Raw genomic sequence first — 19876 nt, 5'->3', positions numbered from 1 at the left:
AGAACCAGATATTGTGGCTTTGGAGAACTGGGGCGGGGAAATGTCCTAGCAAGGGCCTATGAAAGGTAATCTTAGAAAAATGAAGGTTACTTACCTGCAATCAGAGTTCTTCGAGATGTATTCAGCATATTCACACTCATGGGATGCTCTGATCAGTGGAACCCAAGCTAGCAATGCCCACTGGAGAACTCACACACTTCTTTAGTAGAAATTTAACGTTCTATGGTAAGGGTATAAAAGGGTGTGGCTCTCCAACCACCTCAGTTCCTTCCCCTACATCCCATGTCCCTTGGTAAGTAGGATTCCAAGGAAATGGGGAAAGATGGGCAGGGAGTATCCATATGCAGAGTCCATCTCAAAGAACAGAACAGCCATACTACACTTTGCATCTGATACAGACTCTAAGTCTAATGAGTAATACTTAGTGAAAGTATGCATTGAAGTCCAGGTTGTTGCTCTACAAATTTTTAGAAGAGGAACATGTTTGGGAAAAGCCATAGAAGCTGACTTAGCCCTGTATAAAGTCCAACAGACCTTGTACTTTTGTCCCATTGATTTATACAGGGACAATTATTTTAATGGGTCCTTGTTCTGTTCTCCATACCTGCGCATACTCACATTCCATAAGGGGGCATTCTGTTTGGACATGTCCTGGTAGGGGGTAGGGCATGTCAGGGAGAGGAACAGATTGGAGGAGAAGTAGAGTGGGTGAACCTGGGGCATTGCTGGGGAAGCCTGGCTGAAGCCAAGGCAGGAGTCACAGCTGGAGGTGAGTAGAAAGCAGAAAGGGCCCAACTCAGCATACACCTTGGACTACACAAGCAAAGTAACAGTGAGCTGTTGCCTACAACATGTGTGTGCAGCAGCATAGGGCAGGAGAATCTCACTCACCTACTACTGTATCAGACCTATGTCTGAGCCACTGAAGTCCTCAAATCATGGTTTAAAGACTTCAAGGTGCAGGGAATCTTCCAGCAAGTGACCCGTGGCCCACGCTGCAGAGGAAGGTGAAACCTCCCCAGGGCCTCTGCCAATCTGCCCTGGAGGAAAATTCCTTCTCGACCCCAAACATGGGGATCAGCTAATCCCTGAGCATGTGGGCAAGACTCACCAGCCAGACACCCAGGAAAGAATTCTCTGTAGTAACTAAGATCCCACCCCATCTAACATCCCATCACAGGCCATTGGGCATATTTACTGCTAATAGTCAAAGACCAATTACTTGCCAAAATTAGGCTATCCCATTATACCATCCCCTCCATAAACTTATCAAGCTTAGTCTTGAAGCCAGATATGTCTTTTGCCCCCATTGCTCCCCTTGGAAGGCCGTTCCAGAACTTCATTCCTCTGATGATTAGAAATCTTTGTCTAATTTCAAATCTAACCTTCCCGATGGCCAGTTTATATCCGTTTGTTCTTGTGTCCACATTGGTACTGAGCTTAAATAATTCCTCTCCCTCTCTGGTATTTATCCCTCTGATATATTTATAGAGAGCAATCACAGCTCCCTTCAGCCTTCTTTTGGTTAGGCTAAACAAGCCAAGCTCTTTGAGTCTCCGTTCATATGACAGGTTTTCCATTCCTCGGATCATCCTAGCAGCCCTTCTCTGTACCCGTTCCAGTTTGAATTCATCTTTCTTAAACATGGGAGACCAGAACTGCACACAATATTCCAGATGAGGTCTCACCAGTGCCTTGTATAACGGTACTAATACCTCCTTATCTCTACTGGAAATACCTCGCCTGATGCATCCCAAGACCACATTAGCTTTTTTCATGGCCATATCACATTGGCGGCTCATAGTCATCCTGTGATCAACCAATACTCCGAGGTTCTTCTCCTCCTCAGTTATTTCCAACTGATGCATCCTCAGCTTATAACAATAATTCTTGTTATTTATCCCTAAATGCATGACCTTGAATTTTTCACTCTTAAATTTCATCCTATTACTATTACTCCAGTTTACAAGGTCATCCAGATTTTCTTGTATGATATTCTAGTCCTTCTCTGTACTGGCAATATCTCCCAGCTTTGTGTCATCTAACAAACTTTATTAGCACATTCCCACTTTTTGTGCCAAGGTCAGTAATAAAAAGATTAAATAAGATTGGTCCCAAAACCAATCCCTAAGGAATTCTATTAGTAACCTCCCTCTAGCCTGACAGTTCACCTTTCAGTACGACCTGTTGTAGTCTCCCCTTTAACCAGTTCCTTATCCACCTTTCAATTTTCATATTGATACCCATCTTTTCCAATTTAACTAATAATTCCCCATGTGGAACCGTATCAAATGACTTACTTAAATTGAGGTAAATTAGATCCTCTGCATTTCTTTGTCTAGAATATCAGTTACCTTCTCAAAGAAGGATATGAGGTTGGTTTGGTATGATTTACCTTTTTAAAACCATGTTGTATTTTGTCCCAACCTTATCTCCACATTAATGCATTTTCTTGCCATTTAATAATTCCTTCTTTGGCACATGTAGAAGAAGGTGAAGAAGAAGGTGGATATCATCATCATCATCAAGTGGAACAGAGGATGATCTTTGTTTATTAAAAAAAACAAACAAACACATACCTAGAGAACTATCTGCATTTCATGACTCATGGGTCTTGAATTTGAGTCCACAGGGTGAAGCCAAACTCCATCCTCCACCCAGCAGCCTGCTGTCAACTGCTTACCTAGGGCCCATGAAGCCCAGTCCGAGTTTGAAGCTCTGCCCCTGAGGTCTTATTGGCAGAGTCCTGAAACAGCTGATGGGCCTGCTGACTTTACTGAAGCCAGCAGCAAGAAGAGGAAGGTGTCTGAACAACTGGGCCCTTCCCTGTTCTGGACTGTGAACCTTGCGCTTCCTGCTCCCCCAGCTTGATTTCGTAGCATCTGATTCATGGTTCTGATCTTCAGTTTATCTCCTTTCTCCGAGCCCCAGATATCCTGACGTGACCTGACTCGTGGTTCTGATCTTAAGTTTGTTTCCTGCTTTTGACCTTCCAGTATCCTGACCCAGCTGACTTTTGACTGCTGTCTCGTGAGTGTGGACTCTGGCTCTTATCAGTAGGTCTGGCTGTGCACGACCCGACCATGATACTGGGCTAGATGGACCTTTAGTCAACCTAGTATTGCCATTCTTATATTCTTTTGTCCCCTCTGCCAGAAGTCCATAGCCTGGTACTGTCAAACTGGAAAGATTTTCTGCAGTCAGTATCAGCCATCTTTAATGACCTGCACTGAGTTTGAACAGCTGAGGCCACCCTGAGAAGACTCCAGCTTAAAGATGAACTGGTCCATGTAGAGATACATAGGGCCATAGGGCCTAGATGACCTTGTGGATCTTACCATCTGCATTGATGATCGTCTGCGAGAATAAAGAGAGGAGAAAAGGGGGTCCCTGCAGTCCCTCTACCCACGTGACATGACCTTCTGAATTGATGCCCGTTGAATTGCTACAAGCCAATGTGGCTTGTCAGCAGCTGAATCCTAAAGAAAAAGAATGGTGCTGGCAGCACCACTTGTGCTTCTGCTGTGGTGAACATGGCTTGTTGTTTCAGGTGCAGCAGATAGTCAGGTATTTGTTGGATGGACAAATGTGTCAGCGAGACTCTAGTTTGACAAGCCCAGACAGAGAACCTCTTCAATTTTGACAGGTAGTGGCTCTGGTGAAGAGCTTTCTGCAACCTAATAAGACCTTGCAAACTTGTCCGAGCAAGCCTGCTCTTTGGGATTTAACCATGGAGCCTCAAGGCCATTACATGAAGGAATTGCAGGTTTAGGTGCAGCAATTGACCATAGTTCTGGGAGATCAAATTCAGGTGCAACAGGAGTGAGATTGAAGTTGCCACCGATAGCTCCAGTAGAGTGGAGAATCAGTGTTGGGCAGTAGTAGCACTCTGTATGGGAGTGGGAGTGGGAGTGGGGGAAAAACACAGTAAAGCTTTCCTGTCCCAGGATAGCAGGAAGGCATTTGTGATGGAGCCTAGGCTATGACCTTTTAGAGAGAAGAATTGGAGCCATTTTCTGTTGTATTTGTTCATAAACAGGTCAGTTTGTGGCATCCCCCACTGCTGGAAAATGCACATAGCTATATCCAGGTGAAGACCATTTGTGGTGCCTGGAGAAAGACCTGGTCACAAAATCTGCTAACTTATTCTGTACCCCTGGAAGGTAAGAGGCCTCAAGGTTGACTGAAAGGGCTATGCAAAATTCCCATAGTTGAACTGCTTCCTGACACAGGAGGGATGACTGAGTTCCTCCCTGTCTGTTGAGGTAAAACACAGCTATGATGTTGTCCATAAGGACAAACAGGTTTCTCCCTCTGGCATGAGGTAGGGAAACCTGACAGGCAAGATGAATCACTTTGAACTCTCTGACATTGATATGAAGAGAAAGCTCTACTGAGGACCAAGACCCTGAGTTCAAAGTGGCCCCAGGTGAGCTCTCCACCCAAGAGCCAACATATCTGAGACCAAAATTACCAACAGTTGAAGGCAGAGGAGGGGAACGCCCACACAAATCTTGAGAGGATTCAACCATTAATTCAGCAAAATTAGAACCTGTGAAGGTACCATAAGCACAAGATCCAGATGCAGACAGCTTGGAGAGTACATTGAGGCCAACCACATCTGAAGGGATCTGAGGTGCCACCTCCCATGTGGTACTACATAACTGTATAAGGCTATGTTTTCTAACAGCTTCATACAGTTTTTGGCTGTTGTGATCCAATGAATCTTGAGGAATCTCATGAGAGATTCAATAGATTGAGATCTTGACTCTTTGGCCTGGGTAGAGTCCAACATAGCCCCTATAAACTTTATCCTCTCTACTAGACAAAGGATAGACTTGTCTGCATTGATCAGTAGTCCTAAGGTTTTGAAGGCTGACTGAATGAGGTGAACACTGGATATAACCTAAGCTTTGGACAGCCCTTGACTTGCCAGTCATTCATTTAAAGGTAGACTTGCACTCCTAGTCTCCCAAAGAACACTTCTCCCATGAAGACATGTTCTGTTAACACTCAAGGAGCTGCAGATAGGCTGAATGGAAGCACTGTGAACTGGTAATGAGAATGATTCATTACAAATCTGAGGAACTTTCTGTGTTCTTGGTATATCGACACGTGAAAGTGGGCATCTCTTAAACTGAGGACAGTGTACTGATCTACAGCACCCCGAGAGGAAATAATGCATGTCAAGGTTACCATGTGAAAGTTTATTTTTTAAGATAGTTGTTGAACTGAGACAGGTGTAAAATAGGCGTGAGTCCTCTCTTGGTTTTGGGAATTAGGAAATAATGGGAGTAGAAAACCTTCCCTCTTAAATTTTGTGGCACCTCCTGGACCAGAAGCGGAGTGCCTGAAGAGGGACAGGAAGGGAGGGTAAGTAGGAGGGAGCAGAAATAACTTGTAGGGTGTACTCGACTACTGTCACGATCAACGCCCAACGATGCATGGTAATATGGGACCAAGCACTGAGGAAATAGGAAAGGCAGTTTGCAAATAAAGGAAAAAAAGGGTGAGTCTGGCATCCTGGGAACTGGCATTGAAACAGAGGTAGGAGGAGGAGGTCGTGTCATAAACAGATAGCTAAGGGTTAATGTCTCTTTCACCTGAAAAAAAAAAGTATCCTGAAACACCTGACCAGAGGACCAATCAGGAAACCAGACTTTTTTCAACTCTGGGTGGAGGGAAGTTTGTGTCTGAGTTCTTTGTCTTCTGCCTGAATCTCTCTCAGCTAGAGAAGGATTTTTTCTATTTCCTGCTTTCTAATCTTCTGTTTCCAAGTTGTGAGTACAAAGTTGGTTTTTTGTTTTGTATTTACATGTCTATAGTTGCTGGAGTGCTTTAAATTGTATTCTTTTGAATAAGGCTGTTTATTCATATTTCTTTTAAGCAATTGACCCTGTATTTGTCACCTTAATACAGAGAGACCATTTGTATGTATTTTTCTTTCTTTTTTATATAAAGCTTTCTTTTAAGACCTGTTGGAGTTTTCCTTTAGTGAGGAACTCCAGGGAATTGGGTCTGCAGCTCACCAGGGAATTGGTGGGAGGAAGAAGTCAGGGGAAAACCTGTGTGTGTTAGATGTACTAGCCTGACTTTGCATTCACTGTGGGTGAGGGGGGAAGAGAGATTGACTCTCGGTAATTCTGTTCTCCAGGCTGGGAACGGGGAGGGTGGAATCCCTCTGTTTAGATTCACGGAGGTTGCTTCTGTGTATCTCTCCAGGAACACCTGGAGGGGGGGGGAAGGGAAAAGGTTTATTTCCCTTTGTTGTGAGACCCAAGGGATTTGGGTCTTGGGGTCCACAGGGAAGGTTTTTGGGGGGACCAGAGTGCCCCAAAACACTCTAATTTTTTGGGTGGTGGCAGCAATACCAGGTCCAAGCTGGTAACTAAGCTTGGAGGTTTTCATGCTAACCCCCATATTTTGGACGCTAAGGTCCAAATCTGGGACTAGGTTACTGACATGAGTGGCAGCGTTGGGAAAGATAGAATCCAGAAGCCACTAGGAATATTATATTTTTCTTTTCTCTGCTAGGGGCTTTTTAGCAGAGAGAAACAGTTTGGTTTTAAAAGGGAACCAGAGAGAATTTTTTTTTCTCTGCTCTCTCTGGCAGCTGTGGCTTGCATATTAAGCAAGCAACCATTAAGAGACTGTTAAGGGTCTTTTGTCACAATAGCACTCCCATTAGGAGGCAAATACCAGCACTATATACATGCAAATAAAGTGGTTTTTCTGGTTTACTTTACATTGAAAAAAATTAGCTAGGAAGAAAGGGAAAAAGGCACTGTGGCTTGGCAGACCCCAGGAGGCAACAGAGCCTGCAGTTCAGAAGATAAACACCGGAGGGCACCCCAACACAAGAAAACAGGAACCATGCCTACCAAGACAAAAATGGAGGCCGAAGTACAAATCAAAGAAGCTGAACACAGGCAAGAACTGGAAAAAAGACTACAAGAGATGGAGCTGAGAGAAAGAGAAAGAGAGGCAGCCTACAAAAGAGAGCAAGCAGCCAAAGATGCAGACCATCAAAAACAGCTGGAACTCCAGAGGGAAGCCCACCGACAGGCCATGGAATTAGAAAAGGCTAAGCAAAACACAGCCAACCCTAACAACCCTGCGCCAATGATTGTTCCACAGCACAGGAAATTTCCCACCTACAAGGCAGGTGATGACACCGAGGCCTTCTTGGAAAATTTTGAAAGAGCCTGTCTTGGGTACCGCATCCCTGAAGACCAGTACATGGTAGAATTAAGGCCACAGCTCAGTGGACGTTTAGCAGGGGTGGCAGCTGAAATGCCTAAGGAGAACATGAACGACTATAAACTTTTTCAAACCAAGGCCAGATACAGAATGGGGATAACCCCGGATCATGCCCGTCGGCGTTTCAGAACCCAAAAGTGGAAACCAGATGTGTCATTTCCCAAACACGCCTACTACGTTGGGAAAAATTATGAGGCCTGGATATCAAGACACAATGTTAAAACCTTGGAAGAACTGCACCTCCTCATACAAATGGAGCAGTTCTTGGATGGTGTTCCTGAGGACATCACACGGTACATACAAGATGGAAAACCCAAAAATCTCGCTGAGGCGGGGGAGATTGGAGCCAGATGGATGGAAGTGGCAGAAAGCAAGAAAGCTACTGTCAAGGGGAACGAATACCCCAGGGGGCACACCGACAATAAACCCTACAACCGAGGACCGCCAAAGACCCCACATACAACCCAAGTAAAACCACAGACGCCCTATTCTTCCACCTCTCCAGTCTCCAGTAACTCACCTCGGCCCAGTGACCCATCAGATGGAAGATGCTTTAAGTGTAATGAACTGGGACATATCAAGGCCAACTGTCCAAAGAACGCCATCCGAGTGCAATTCATTACACCACCATCACACAAAAGATCCCCAGGCCCAGATGCCTCTCGAATACCCTTGGAGCGAAGGGAAAATTTGAGAGTGGGCGGAAAGAAGGTTACTGCGTGGAGAGACACGGGGGCACAAGTGTCAGCTATCCACTAATCCTTCGTAAACCCCAAATTCATCAACCCAAAGGCCTAAGTGACAATTTACCCCTTCATGTCACAAGCTGTAGACTTGCCTACAGCTGAACTGCCTGTCCAGTACAAAGGCTGGTCAGGAATGTGGACTTTTGCAGTCTATGACAATTATCCTATCCCCATGCTACTGGGGGAAAACTTGGCCAACCAGGTGAAGCAGGCCAAGCGAGTGGGAATGGTTACACGTAGCCAAACCAGGCAAGCTTCCAGACCCATTCCTGTTCATGAGCCGTCCACAGACGTCCTGTCTGTGTTACCAGAGACCCAGACAGAGGTAATGGACCCGGATTCCATGCCAACCACTGAAACAGCCACAGCACCTCCAGTCCCAGGCCCGGAACTGGAACAGCAACTAGCACCAGCAAGTGCAACCACATCTTCAAACTCAACACCAGAGGGCGCCAGAAAGCCAGAACTGGCAGAAGCAACAAACAGCCATACCCAAAAGGCTCAGCCAGAGCCTGGGATACCCTCAGGTGCGCCAGCGGACAGCAGTTCACCAGCAACGGAAACAACCCCATCACCTACATTGCTTCCAGAGGGACCAAGCCCAAGTCCACAGTCTGAGGAAGAACTGGTAACCCCAGCCTCAAGGGAACAGTTCCAAACTGAGCAGGAAGCAGATGACAGCCTTCAAAAAGCTTGGGCGGCGGCACGGAGCACCCCACCGCCTCTCAGCTCTTCTAATCGATCCCAGTTTGTTATAGACCAAGGACTTTTATACAAGGAGATTCTTTCTGGTGGACACCGGGAAGAATGGGAGCCGCAAAAACAGTTGGTGGTTCCAACTAAGTACCAGGGGAAGCTCTTAAGCTTAGCCCATGATCATCCCAGTGGCCATGCTGGGGTGAACAGAACCAAGGACCGGTTGGGGAAGTCCTTCCACTGGGAGGGGATGGGCAAGGACGTTGCCAAGTATGTCCGGTCTTGTGAGGTATGCCAAAGAGTGGGAAAACCCCAAGACCAGGTCAAGGCCTCTCTCCAGCCACTCCCCATAATTGAGGTCCCATTTCAGCGAGTAGCTGTGAATATTCTGGGTCCTTTCCCAAAAAAGACACCCAGAGGAAAGCAGTACGTACTGACTTTAGTGGACTTTGCTACCCGATGGCCAGAAGCAGTAGCTCTAGGCAACACCAGGGCTAAAACTGTGTGCCTGGCCCTAACAGACATTTTTGCCAGGGTAGGTTGGCCCTCCGACATCCTTACAGATTCAGGATCTAATTTCCTGGCAGGGACCATGGAAAAACTGTGGGAAACTCATGGGGTGAATCACTTGGTTGCCACCCCGTACCATCATCAAACCAATGGCCTGGTGGAAAGGTTTAATGGAACTTTGAGGGCCATGATACGTAAATTCGTCAACGAATACTCCAATAATTGGGACCTAGTGTTGCAGCAGTTGCTGTTTGCCTGCAGGGCTGTACCACATCCCAGTTTAGGGTTTTCACCATTTGAACTTGTGTATGGTCACGAGGTTAAGGGGCCATTACAGTTGGTGAAGCAGCAATGGGAGGGGTTTACGCCTTCTCCAGGAACTAACATTCTGGACTTTGTAAGCAACCTACAAAGCACCCTCCGACACTCTTTAGCCCTTGCTAGAGAAAACCTAAAGGATGCTCAGGAAGAGCAAAAGGCCTGGTATGACAAACATACCAGAGAACATTCCTTCAAGGTAGGAGACCAGGTTATGGTCTCGAAGGCGCAACAGGCCCATAAGATGGAAGCATCATGGGAAGGGCCATTCACGGTCCAAGAGCGCCTGGGAACTGTGAACTACCTCATAGCATTTCCCAATTCCTCACTAAAGCCTAGAGTGTACCATGTTAATTCTCTCAAGCCTTTCTATTCCAGAGGCTTACAGGTTTGTCAGTTTACAGTCCAGGGAGATGATGCTGAGTGGCCTGACGGTGTGTACTATGACGGGAAAAAAGACGGTGGCGTGGAAGAGGTGAACCTCTCAACCACCCTGGAACGTCTGCAGCGGTGACAAATCAAGGAGCTGTGCACTAGCTTCGCCCCATTGTTCTCAGCCACCACAGGACGGACTGAACGGGCATACCACTCCATTGACATAGGTAATGCTCACCCCATTAGAATCCCACCCTACCGGGTGTCTCCTCATGCCCAAGCTGTTATAGAACGGGAGATCCAGAACATGCTACAGATGGGTATAATCCGCTCATCTACCAGTGCATGGGCATCTCCAGTGGTTCTGGTACCCAAACCAGATGGGGAAATACGCTTTTGCGTGGACTACCGTAAGCTAAATGCGGTAACTCGTCCAGACAACTATCCAATGCCACGCACCGATGAGCTATTGGAGAAGTTGGGACGTGCTCAATTCATCTCTACAATAGACTTAACCAAGGGGTACTGGCAAGTACCACTAGATGAACCTGCCAAGGAGAGGTCAGCATTCGTTACCCATGCGGGGGTGTATGAATTCAATGCCCTTCCTTTCGGCCTTCGAAATGCACCCGCCACCTTCCAGAGGCTGGTAGATGGTCTACTAGCAGGACTGGGAGAATTTGCAGTTGCCTACCTCGATGATGTCACCATTTTTTCAGACTCCTAGCCCGAACACCTACTACACCTGGAAAAGGTCTTTGAGCGCATCAGGCAGGCCGGACTAACTGTTAAGGCCAAAAAGTGTCAAATAGGCAAAAACAGAGTGACTTACCTGGGGCACCAGGTGGGTCGAGGAACCATAAACCCCCTACAGGCCAAGGTGGATGCTGTCCAAAAGTGGCCTGTCCCAAGGTCAAAGAAACAGGTCCAATCCTTCTTAGGCTTGGCCGGGTACTACAGGCGATTTGTACCACACTACAGCCAAATCGCTGCCACACTGACCGACCTGACCAAAAAGACCCAGTCAAATGCAGTTAACTGGACTGATGAGTGTCAAAAGGCCTTTACCCAACTTAAGGCAACGCTCATGTCTGACCCTGTGCTCAGGGCCCCGGAATTTGACAAGCCATTCCTAGTAACCACGGATGCATCTGAGCGTGGTATAGGAGCAGTGCTCATGCAGGACGCAACAGATCACAACTTCCATCCTGTCGTGTTTCTCAGCAAAAAACTGTCTGAGAGGAAAAGTCACTGGTCAGTCAGTGAAAAGGAATGCTATGCCATTGTGTACGCCCTGGAAAAGCTACGCCCATATGTTTGGGGACGGCGGTTCCAACTACAAACTGACCATGCTGCACTAAAGTGGCTTCATACTGCCAAGGGGAACAACAAGAAACTTCTTAGTTGGAGTTTAGCTCTCCAAGATTTTAATTTTAAAATTCAGCACATCACAGGAGCTTCTAACAAAGTAGCTGATGCACTCTCCCGTGAGAGTTTCCCAGAATCTAGTAGCTAAAAAGTGTTCTTAAAATGTAGAAGTCTGTTAGTTATATACTTAGTGGTATATGTAAAGGTGCATGTGTTGTAGTAATCTGTTTATTTTAAAGTTCTAGAAGGAAATCGCCGCCAGTGAGCTTCCCCACTGTCTGCAATTTGGGGGGCGTGTCATAAACAGATAGCTAAGGGTTAATGTCTCTTTCACCTGAAAAAAAAAAGTATCCTGAAACACCTGACCAGAGGACCAATCAGGAAACCAGACTTTTTTCAACTCTGGGTGGAGGGAGGTTTGTGTCTGAGTTCTTTGTCTTCTGCCTGAATCTCTCTCAGCTAGAGAAGGATTTTTTCTATTTCCTGCTTTCTAATCTTCTGTTTCCAAGTTGTGAGTACAAAGTTGGTTTTTTGTTTTGTATTTACATGTCTATAGTTGCTGGAGTGCTTTAAATTGTATTCTTTTGAATAAGGCTGTTTATTCATATTTCTTTTAAGCAATTGACCCTGTATTTGTCACCTTAATACAGAGAGACCATTTGTATGTATTTTTCTTTCTTTTTTATATAAAGCTTTCTTTTAAGACCTGTTGGAGTTTTCCTTTAGTGAGGAACTCTAGGGAATTGGGTCTGCAGCTCACCAGGGAATTGGTGGGAGGAAGAAGTCAGGGGAAAACCTGTGTGTGTTAGATGTACTAGCCTGACTTTGCATTCACTCTGGGTGAGGGGGGAAGAGAGATTGACACTCGGTAATTCTGTTCTCCAGGCTGGGAATGGGGAGGGTGGAATCCCTCTGTTTAGATTCACGGAGGTTGCTTCTGTGTATCTCTCCAGGAACACCTGGAGGAGGGGGGAAGGGAAAAGGTTTATTTCCCTTTGTTGTGAGACTCAAGGGATTTGGGTCTTGGGGTCCACAGGGAAGGTTTTTGGGGGGACCAGAGTGCCCCAAAACACTCTAATTTTTTGGGTGGTGGCAGCAGTACCAGGTCCAAGCTGGTAACTAAGCTTGGAGGTTTTCATGCTAACCTCCATATTTTGGACGCTAAAGTCCAAATCTGGGACTAGGTTACTGACAGGTGGTTCACACTTAAAACTTCTTTCTCTGCAGGTCTTGTTGTTGAGGGGTTGTTGAGCCTAGTAAGTGCTCATGAGAAGGGTCCCTGAAGAGGGACCATGGAAGGGGTAGGTAGGTAAAATGGATGGAGTATCTGGTTAGAATGATCGGTAGGACACATCAGTCTGATGTTATGTGTTCCCAGGCACTGCAGAATGCTGTCAATCAGTGGACAAATGGGTGTGGAACAATGGTTGGCTGTGTCAATTGAGGGAAGTGGTCTAACAGTGCCTTGACATGCCCATCAGAAGTGGTGCTTAGACGTAGAGGGCTGCAATGAAGGTTGTGGGCCAGGTGGTTTGCGTTTAGGGAATTTCCTTTTCTTTGCAGCTCTTGGTGGCACTGAGTTTGGTACTGAGATGTCTGTGGTCTGTGCTGGGATTGGGGGCTAAGTCATCTCTTTTGTCTCAGTGCAGAGATACCCAGTGACCTCAGGGTAACCCTGAACTCTTTCAGGGTGTGAAGGGATGCATCAGTCTTCTTGGCGAAGAGCTTCATACCCACAAAGGAGATGGACCTAGCTGCCATTTTGGCCACGTTGAGGGGAGATTGCAGTGATGTCTTAGCTACTAATTGACCCTCTTGGATAATGGCCTTGAATGAGTCACAGTGTGCTTCTGGCATCTTTTCAATAAAGTCATTCAGCTTCAAGTAATTTATGTAATTGTATTTTGCTGTGAGGGCCTGGTAATTGGCAATTCAAAATTGTAGTGTGCCTGAGGAGAACACTTTTCTACTGAGTAAATCAAGGCACTTCATAGAATCATGAATATCAGGGTTGGAAGGGACCTCAGGAGGTCATATTGTCCAACCCCCTGCTCAAAGCAGGAACAATTCCCAACTAAATCATCCCAGCCAGGGCTTTGTCAAGCCTGATCTTAACAACCTCTAAGGAAGGAGATTCCATCACCTCTCTAGATAACCCATTTCAGTGCTTCACCACCCTCCTAGTGAAATAGTTGTTCCTAATATCCAGCCTAAACCTCACCCACTGCAACTTGAGACCGTTACTCCTTGTTCTGTCATCTGCAACCACTGAGAACAGTCTAGATCCATCCTCTTTGGAATCCGCTTTCAGGCAGTTGAAAGCAGTTATCAAATCCCCCCTCATTCTTCTCTTCTGCAGACTAAACAATCCCAGTTCCCTCAGCCTCTCCTCATAAATCATGTGCTCCAGCACCCTAATCATTTTCGTTGCCCTCTGCTGGACTCTTTTCAATTTTTCCACATCCTTCTTGTAGTGTGGGGCCCAAAATTGGACACAATACTCCTGATGAGGCCTCACCAATGTTGAATAGAGGGGAACCAGTACATCCCTCGATCAGCTGGCAATGCCTCTACTTATACAGCCCAAAATGCCATTAGCCTTCTTGGCAACAAGGGCACACTGTTGACTCATATCCAGCTTCTCGTCCGCTGTAACCCCTAGGTCCTTTTCTGCAGAACTGCTGCCTAGCCATTTGGTCCCTAGGCTGTAGCAGTGCATGAGATTCTTCCACCTTAAGTGCAGGACTCTGCACTTATCCTTGTTGAACCTCATCAGACTTCTTTTGGCCCAATCCTCTAATTTGTCTAGGTCCCTCTATATCCTCTTTCTAATCTCCTGTGTATCTACCACACTTCCCAGTTTAGCATCATCTACAAAATTGCTGAGGGTGAAGTCCATGCCACCCTCCAGATCATTAATGAAGATATTGAACAAAACTAGCCCCAGGACCAACCCTTGGGGCACTCCGCTTGATACTGGCTGTGAACTAGACATGAAGTCATTGATTACTACCCATTGAGCCCAGCAATCTAGCCAGCTTTCTATCCACCTTATAGTCCATTAATCCAGCCGATACTTCTTTAACTTGTTGGCAAGAATACTGTGGGAGACGGTATCAAAAGCTTTGCTAAAGTCAAGGAATAACACATCCACTGCTTTCCCCTCAACCACAGAGCCAGTTATCTCATCATAGAAGGCAGCTAGGTTAGTCAGGCATGACTTGCCCTTGGTGAATCCATGCTGACTGTTCCTGATCACTTTCCTCTCCTCTAAGTGCTTCAAAATTGATTCCTTGAGCACCTGCTCCATGATTTTCCAGGGACTGAGGTGAGGCTGACTGGCCTGTAGTTCTAATGTCTGTTGTAGGGAGAAGCCCTTGACTGGTGTCTTGGCTGTGAGAGTTGACATGGTCCACCACGATGGAGCTGGGTGGCAGGTGGGAGAATAGGAATTCTGATTACTTGGTGGGGACATATTATTTTTTGTCCACTCGCTTGCAGGTTAAGGCCACTGATGCTGGGTTTGCCACACAGCCTTTGCCAAGTCTAAAATGGCCTCATTAATCGGAAGAGTGATCTTTGAGGAGGCAAGAGAATGAAGAATATCAAGGGTTTGATGGTGGGTATTCTTGACTTTGACCATTGGCCTGCTAAACCCAGTGTTATGAGTTCAATCCTTGAGGAGGCCATTTAGGGATCTGGGGCAAAAATCTATCAGGGGATTGGTCCTGCTTTGAGCAGGGGGTTGGACTAGATGACCTTCTGAGGTCCCTTCCAAACCTGATATTCTATGATTCTATGAATCTGGAGAGCGTCTGACACCCTCTTTGCCAGTTCCAGGAAGAGACGAATGTCGTTCACTAAAGATGGTGGGGAAGCCATGATGGCTTCATCTGGAGAGGAGGAGGATATGGTCCTTGGAGTCACTTCCTCATCAGTATTGGCTTCCTGTTCCTCTAAATTATGAGATGGTTCCGCAGCCCTTGATGGTGCAGTCCAAGGAGTGTGCCTCAAGGGTTCTTGGGCGAGATTCAGAGCTTGAGGCATGCTGGCAGTGCGCTGCCCAAGAGTCCTAATATGGCTATTGGGATGGTGATGGAATAGAGCCTGGTGGTGGTGCCCACATGTTGCCATACCAGGATGGTGGCGGTGGAGCCATCTGTGGGTATATCCTTGAGGTCTGTTGGTAGTGAGCACCATAAAGAGGAGGGAGGAGTTGTAACACTACCTCCTCAGGATAACTGTCTGAACCCTCGGTTGAGAGCAGAGGGGCATTGCATGGCATGGCATGGCAGCGGGGCTAATTCCAGTGCTTGGTAGAGGCTTGGTGCAGAGGTCTTGGTTACTGAGAGGAGGGGACTTGGGTGCATCTGGCATGCAGATGTTTCTTGAATGGCAGACATATGCCTTTACCAATCATCCCGGCATTGGTGGAAGTGCTGGGGAGACGAGGATCTTGTCCACACCACTCGCTCCTATGCTGGGTGAACCATTGCTGGTGGTATTGCTGTGGATTTGTGTACCAGGAACGTCTTTTTAAAGGAGTGCTTACTCCTGTCCTTCGGTGCTGATTGCTCAGTGCCTGTGCCCATCCAATCCATGGACTTGTCAGTGGTACCAGTTGCTGTTGGTTTCCATGAGCCATGGGAGCCAGAATGAGATGGCTTCATTGCCAAAGATACCGAGTAAGATGGTGAGCGCTTGCAGCTATCTCATGACTCACTATGGGGGCTTCCTGCTCTTTTCTTAGATGATTTTTGAGAGATCTCCACAGCCTGCTTCTTCAGTCCTCAGTCCTTAGATGTAGAAGGCTGTATGGAAGATTCATGTCAGCCAGGCAACTGGTGTTTTAGCTGCCTCCATGAGGATAATCTTCTGAGAAAGCTCTCTCTCTTTGCAGGATCTTGGCCAGAGTTGTTGGCAAAGACCACACTTCTATTGTATGTGGCCCTCCCTGAGGCAGTGAATGCAGTGAGTGCATATATCTGCAATTGGAATCACCTCTTTACAAGTGAAGCACTTTTTGAAGCCCAGAAAAGGGGGCATACCTTGTTGGGGGAAAGGATCCCCAATGGGGAAGAAAACATGAGAGGAAAAATAAAGTTTCTTTTTCTTTTTAAGGGGAAAAACTGCAACTATAACTATAACTAGGAGACTAACTAACTATAGGTATGTAGATTAAGATAGCAGTCTTAACAGACTGCTAATGGCTCTGTCTCTAGCCAGAGGTGATTGAGAAGGAACTGAGGAGGGTTAGCCTATGCACATGGGCTAGCCTTGTGGTGCTGCACAAGGAGGTACAGTGCATGTGCGAGCCCAATGGACACTGCTACTGAAGTTCTCCAATTAGCAGTGCAGGGATGGAAGCGCACCTACAGTGGAGCACCCATAGGGACACTACTTGAAGAAGAACAGGTGTGGCCAGTGGGTAGGTGCCACTTCCCTTTCTGAGGTAAATGAATTGGAGTGCCTGGAATACAATCTGTAAATGGGGGGGGAAGCCCCATGGATTCCAAAGAGCCCACTGGACAGGCGTAGGCCCTCAGTGAATTCCTCACCAACCACTCAATGGTACTCCCATGAGTGGATCCATGGAAGAGTGGAAATGGCAGGAGAAGGAGCAGTGACAGTGGCTCAGAGGACAAAAAACATAGGATTGAACCTCTGACTCAGAAGACGACTCTTCTCCTTCTGTTCACCATGGAGGTACAGTTTCAGATAATGTCAGAGACTGGTGCTTGAGATGGAGAGGCCCACAGAGAAGCAAGCATTGCAGGTTCCCTCTTCGACAGTACTGAAGGGCGAGCTGTCAGGCGTACATGAGGCTGGTACAATACTGAGTGTAGTAGCGACCCTGCCAGTTGTCCTGCGTGTGCCAGCACCGATAGTGTCAACTGTTGTATTGCTGGCAATACCAGCACTAACAGGGTCAGGATGTTCCAGGCAGCCACAAATGCCTCTGGCGGGTCGCTATCAGGATTGTGTCATTGTGGTGCCACAGATGTGGAAGGAGATCCTTCTGTCTCTGGACTAGATGAAAACTGCCTACGCACTGAAGTCAGCAGCGTATTATTCTTCAGTCTCAGAAGAGCTTGGACCACAGTCTACTCTTATCCCCATGCCTAGCAGATTTCAGTGCCTGAGATCTCTCCCTTTTGGCCTGCTTCTTATGCCTCTTCTTAAGCACTGGGGATGGTGAGCAGTGTCAGGACTCAGGTATGGCAGGAGACACACTCCTTACTGGCATTGAGGCACACGGTCCTGAGTCTGACTAATCTGGCTCAGATGGAGAGCTCAAGAACACTTCCATGAGCATAAACTTTAGCCTGGCTTCATGATCTTTCTTCATGTAAGGCTTAAAGTCTGCACATTTGGCAACACTCTATGATATGAGCTTCCTCAAGGCACTTCAAGCAAGTTGAGTGCAGGTTGCTCATGGGCATAGCCTTACTGCAGGAAACACAGGGCTTGAAGCTGGGTGATCAAGGCATCCCACAATACTGGGAGTTGATTTAAATTCTGAGATGGTAGAAAAAAATATCTAACTAACTAAATACTAATAACCTTAACACTAATTATTTACAAAACAAGAGAACATGGTCCACTGGGAGAACTTTCAAATGCAAAAAGAGCAGTTCCAGTGACTGTCACAGGGGGTAAGATGGGACTGAGGAGGGTTGGGTGGCTCTTTTGTACTCGTGCCACTATTGTGCATCAGCAGAGGGCACTCAAGCCATCCCAATGGGTACCACTGAGGGAAAAAAATTTCTGGCAACTGTGCACGGGATATGCACACACCAAGAGTGGAATGCACATGTGCAATCACTCAAAGAAGAATTAACATTTAACAAATACTTAATCTATTTATGTTAGCGACCGCTTAACTATTTGCAAGTAACAATAGATGAAAAAGAGACCTGAAAGAACCAGGGCTTGAAGGAACACAGGGTGCTCCAACTCCATCACAACCAGAGAGAAGGAACTGAGAGGGAGCTGGAGAAGCCTTGTCCTTTATACCCTTCAGGTGAGAGCCCGAGGACACAGCACATATTTGCAATCTCAGTGGTAATGATTGCAACAATCTTCAACTCTTGTTCACTGGTCACACATACACCTACAATGAAATGTATACATCTGCAATCACTTGAAGGAGAACCACTGCTGCAAAGTACTATGGGCCAGTAAAAGGAGAGTAGGGCCCATAATTCCTTGACATTCTTGGGTTTCAACCTAAACTCAAAAAGTAATCTGCCAAGCAATTGATGATAGGTCAAAAGTGGAAAAAGGAGCCAAAGAGAGAGAGAGAGAAAGAGAGAGAGAGAAACACAAAGGAAAAATATCATATGTACAAAAAAGACTTCTGAATTTAATTGATTCTTCAAAGACAGGAAGCCTAATAGCCATGTCAAAAGGAAGGGCAGAGAAGTCAGTGACTGAATATGAGAACATTTTCATGCCTCCTACATGATATGCAATGTAGGTGAAGGACCATCCTGTTTCATGTGCACCATGGGCAACCAGTTCATACAAATAAAACCGCAGCCCCCTAATTCTCCAATGACTGTGATAGGGTGTACAGACCCCACTGATGAGGAAGGTGCCACAGATGCCGAGGAGGAAGGGCTAGCCCCACACCGCTGGTCTTGCCAATCATATACGGTAGGGAGGAGGTCTTTGAAATGAAGGAAACTGCAGTCAGCTGGAGGGGGAAGAGCAAGATTACCCTAAGCTGGAGCCACAGGGGGAACTCACAGGGAAACCTTCTCCCCGACCTGTGGGCAGTACAGCAAACATCCATATTAAGCTGGACAGAGTAAGCCTGACTCAGCAGCCCAGCCTGAGAGATTTCTTAAAACCCACTACATAGGTCCTCTATTGTTGGCAGCACTGTGGACCTTGTCTCCCCCCTATAAGGGGCCTTGGGAAGGGGAAACTCTTGAGTCCATTAGGGTACTTAACTTTCCTTTTGATTCCACCATCCAGAAAGACACAAGGAGCACCTTCTTGGAAAACTTAAGGAACTGGGGCCTCTGCTGGAGCCACCCAGTGTAAATAACCATCCCACCATCTGGGAGAGAAAGCTTAGGAGACTCCTTTACTATGAGCTTATCAAAAGACATAATTATTGTATTACAAACTTTAAAACCAAGCATTACTCACGAGGCATGTGACCACATCACGCATTTTCCTCCTCCAGGGCATTTGCAGACACAGCCTCTAGCTGTATTTCTCTTAGAATTATCATGAGGAAAGCCAAGAGAATGGCCCATTTCATGTGCAACACTGATTGCATCATAAAGCACTGATCTAGATCTCGCCTGTACACAGTTAGACAAAACACCAAGACAAGGAATTATGAATTACATATGAACATAAAAAGCCAAATTTTAAGAGCTGTGTGACTGCATGAACACACACTGGATAACATAATTTGCAAATATATATCTAGAACACGTCAGAATCCCACAAGAGAACTTTCAGTGTGAAGGAATAATTTCTTCACACTGCCCTCTGAGATCATTTTAAGAAGTGGGAAAAAATGAAACACTCACAAGTGATATGTCTAGCTCTGCCAAGGTCCCCAAGCCATAGAATTTTACATA

The 19876-nt window shown here is 46.4% G+C and overlaps 1 protein-coding gene across 1 annotated transcript in view; it reads right to left on the bottom strand.

The window, feature by feature from the left end:
* The window catches only part of LOC127039436 (disintegrin and metalloproteinase domain-containing protein 20-like), a 143933-nt gene that overhangs the window by 73110 nt on the left and 50947 nt on the right, over positions 1-19876 (bottom strand). The window contains exon 11 of the mRNA XM_050933226.1: positions 19434-19591. Within this exon, the coding sequence (XP_050789183.1) occupies positions 19434-19591 (158 nt within the window). The remainder of the gene's footprint in view (positions 1-19433; positions 19592-19876) is intronic.

This window comes from Gopherus flavomarginatus, chromosome 1, assembly GCF_025201925.1.
Source record: "Gopherus flavomarginatus isolate rGopFla2 chromosome 1, rGopFla2.mat.asm, whole genome shotgun sequence".
Taxonomy (NCBI): domain Eukaryota; kingdom Metazoa; phylum Chordata; order Testudines; family Testudinidae; genus Gopherus; species Gopherus flavomarginatus.
This window is presented reverse-complemented; position numbering and strand designations above follow the sequence as displayed.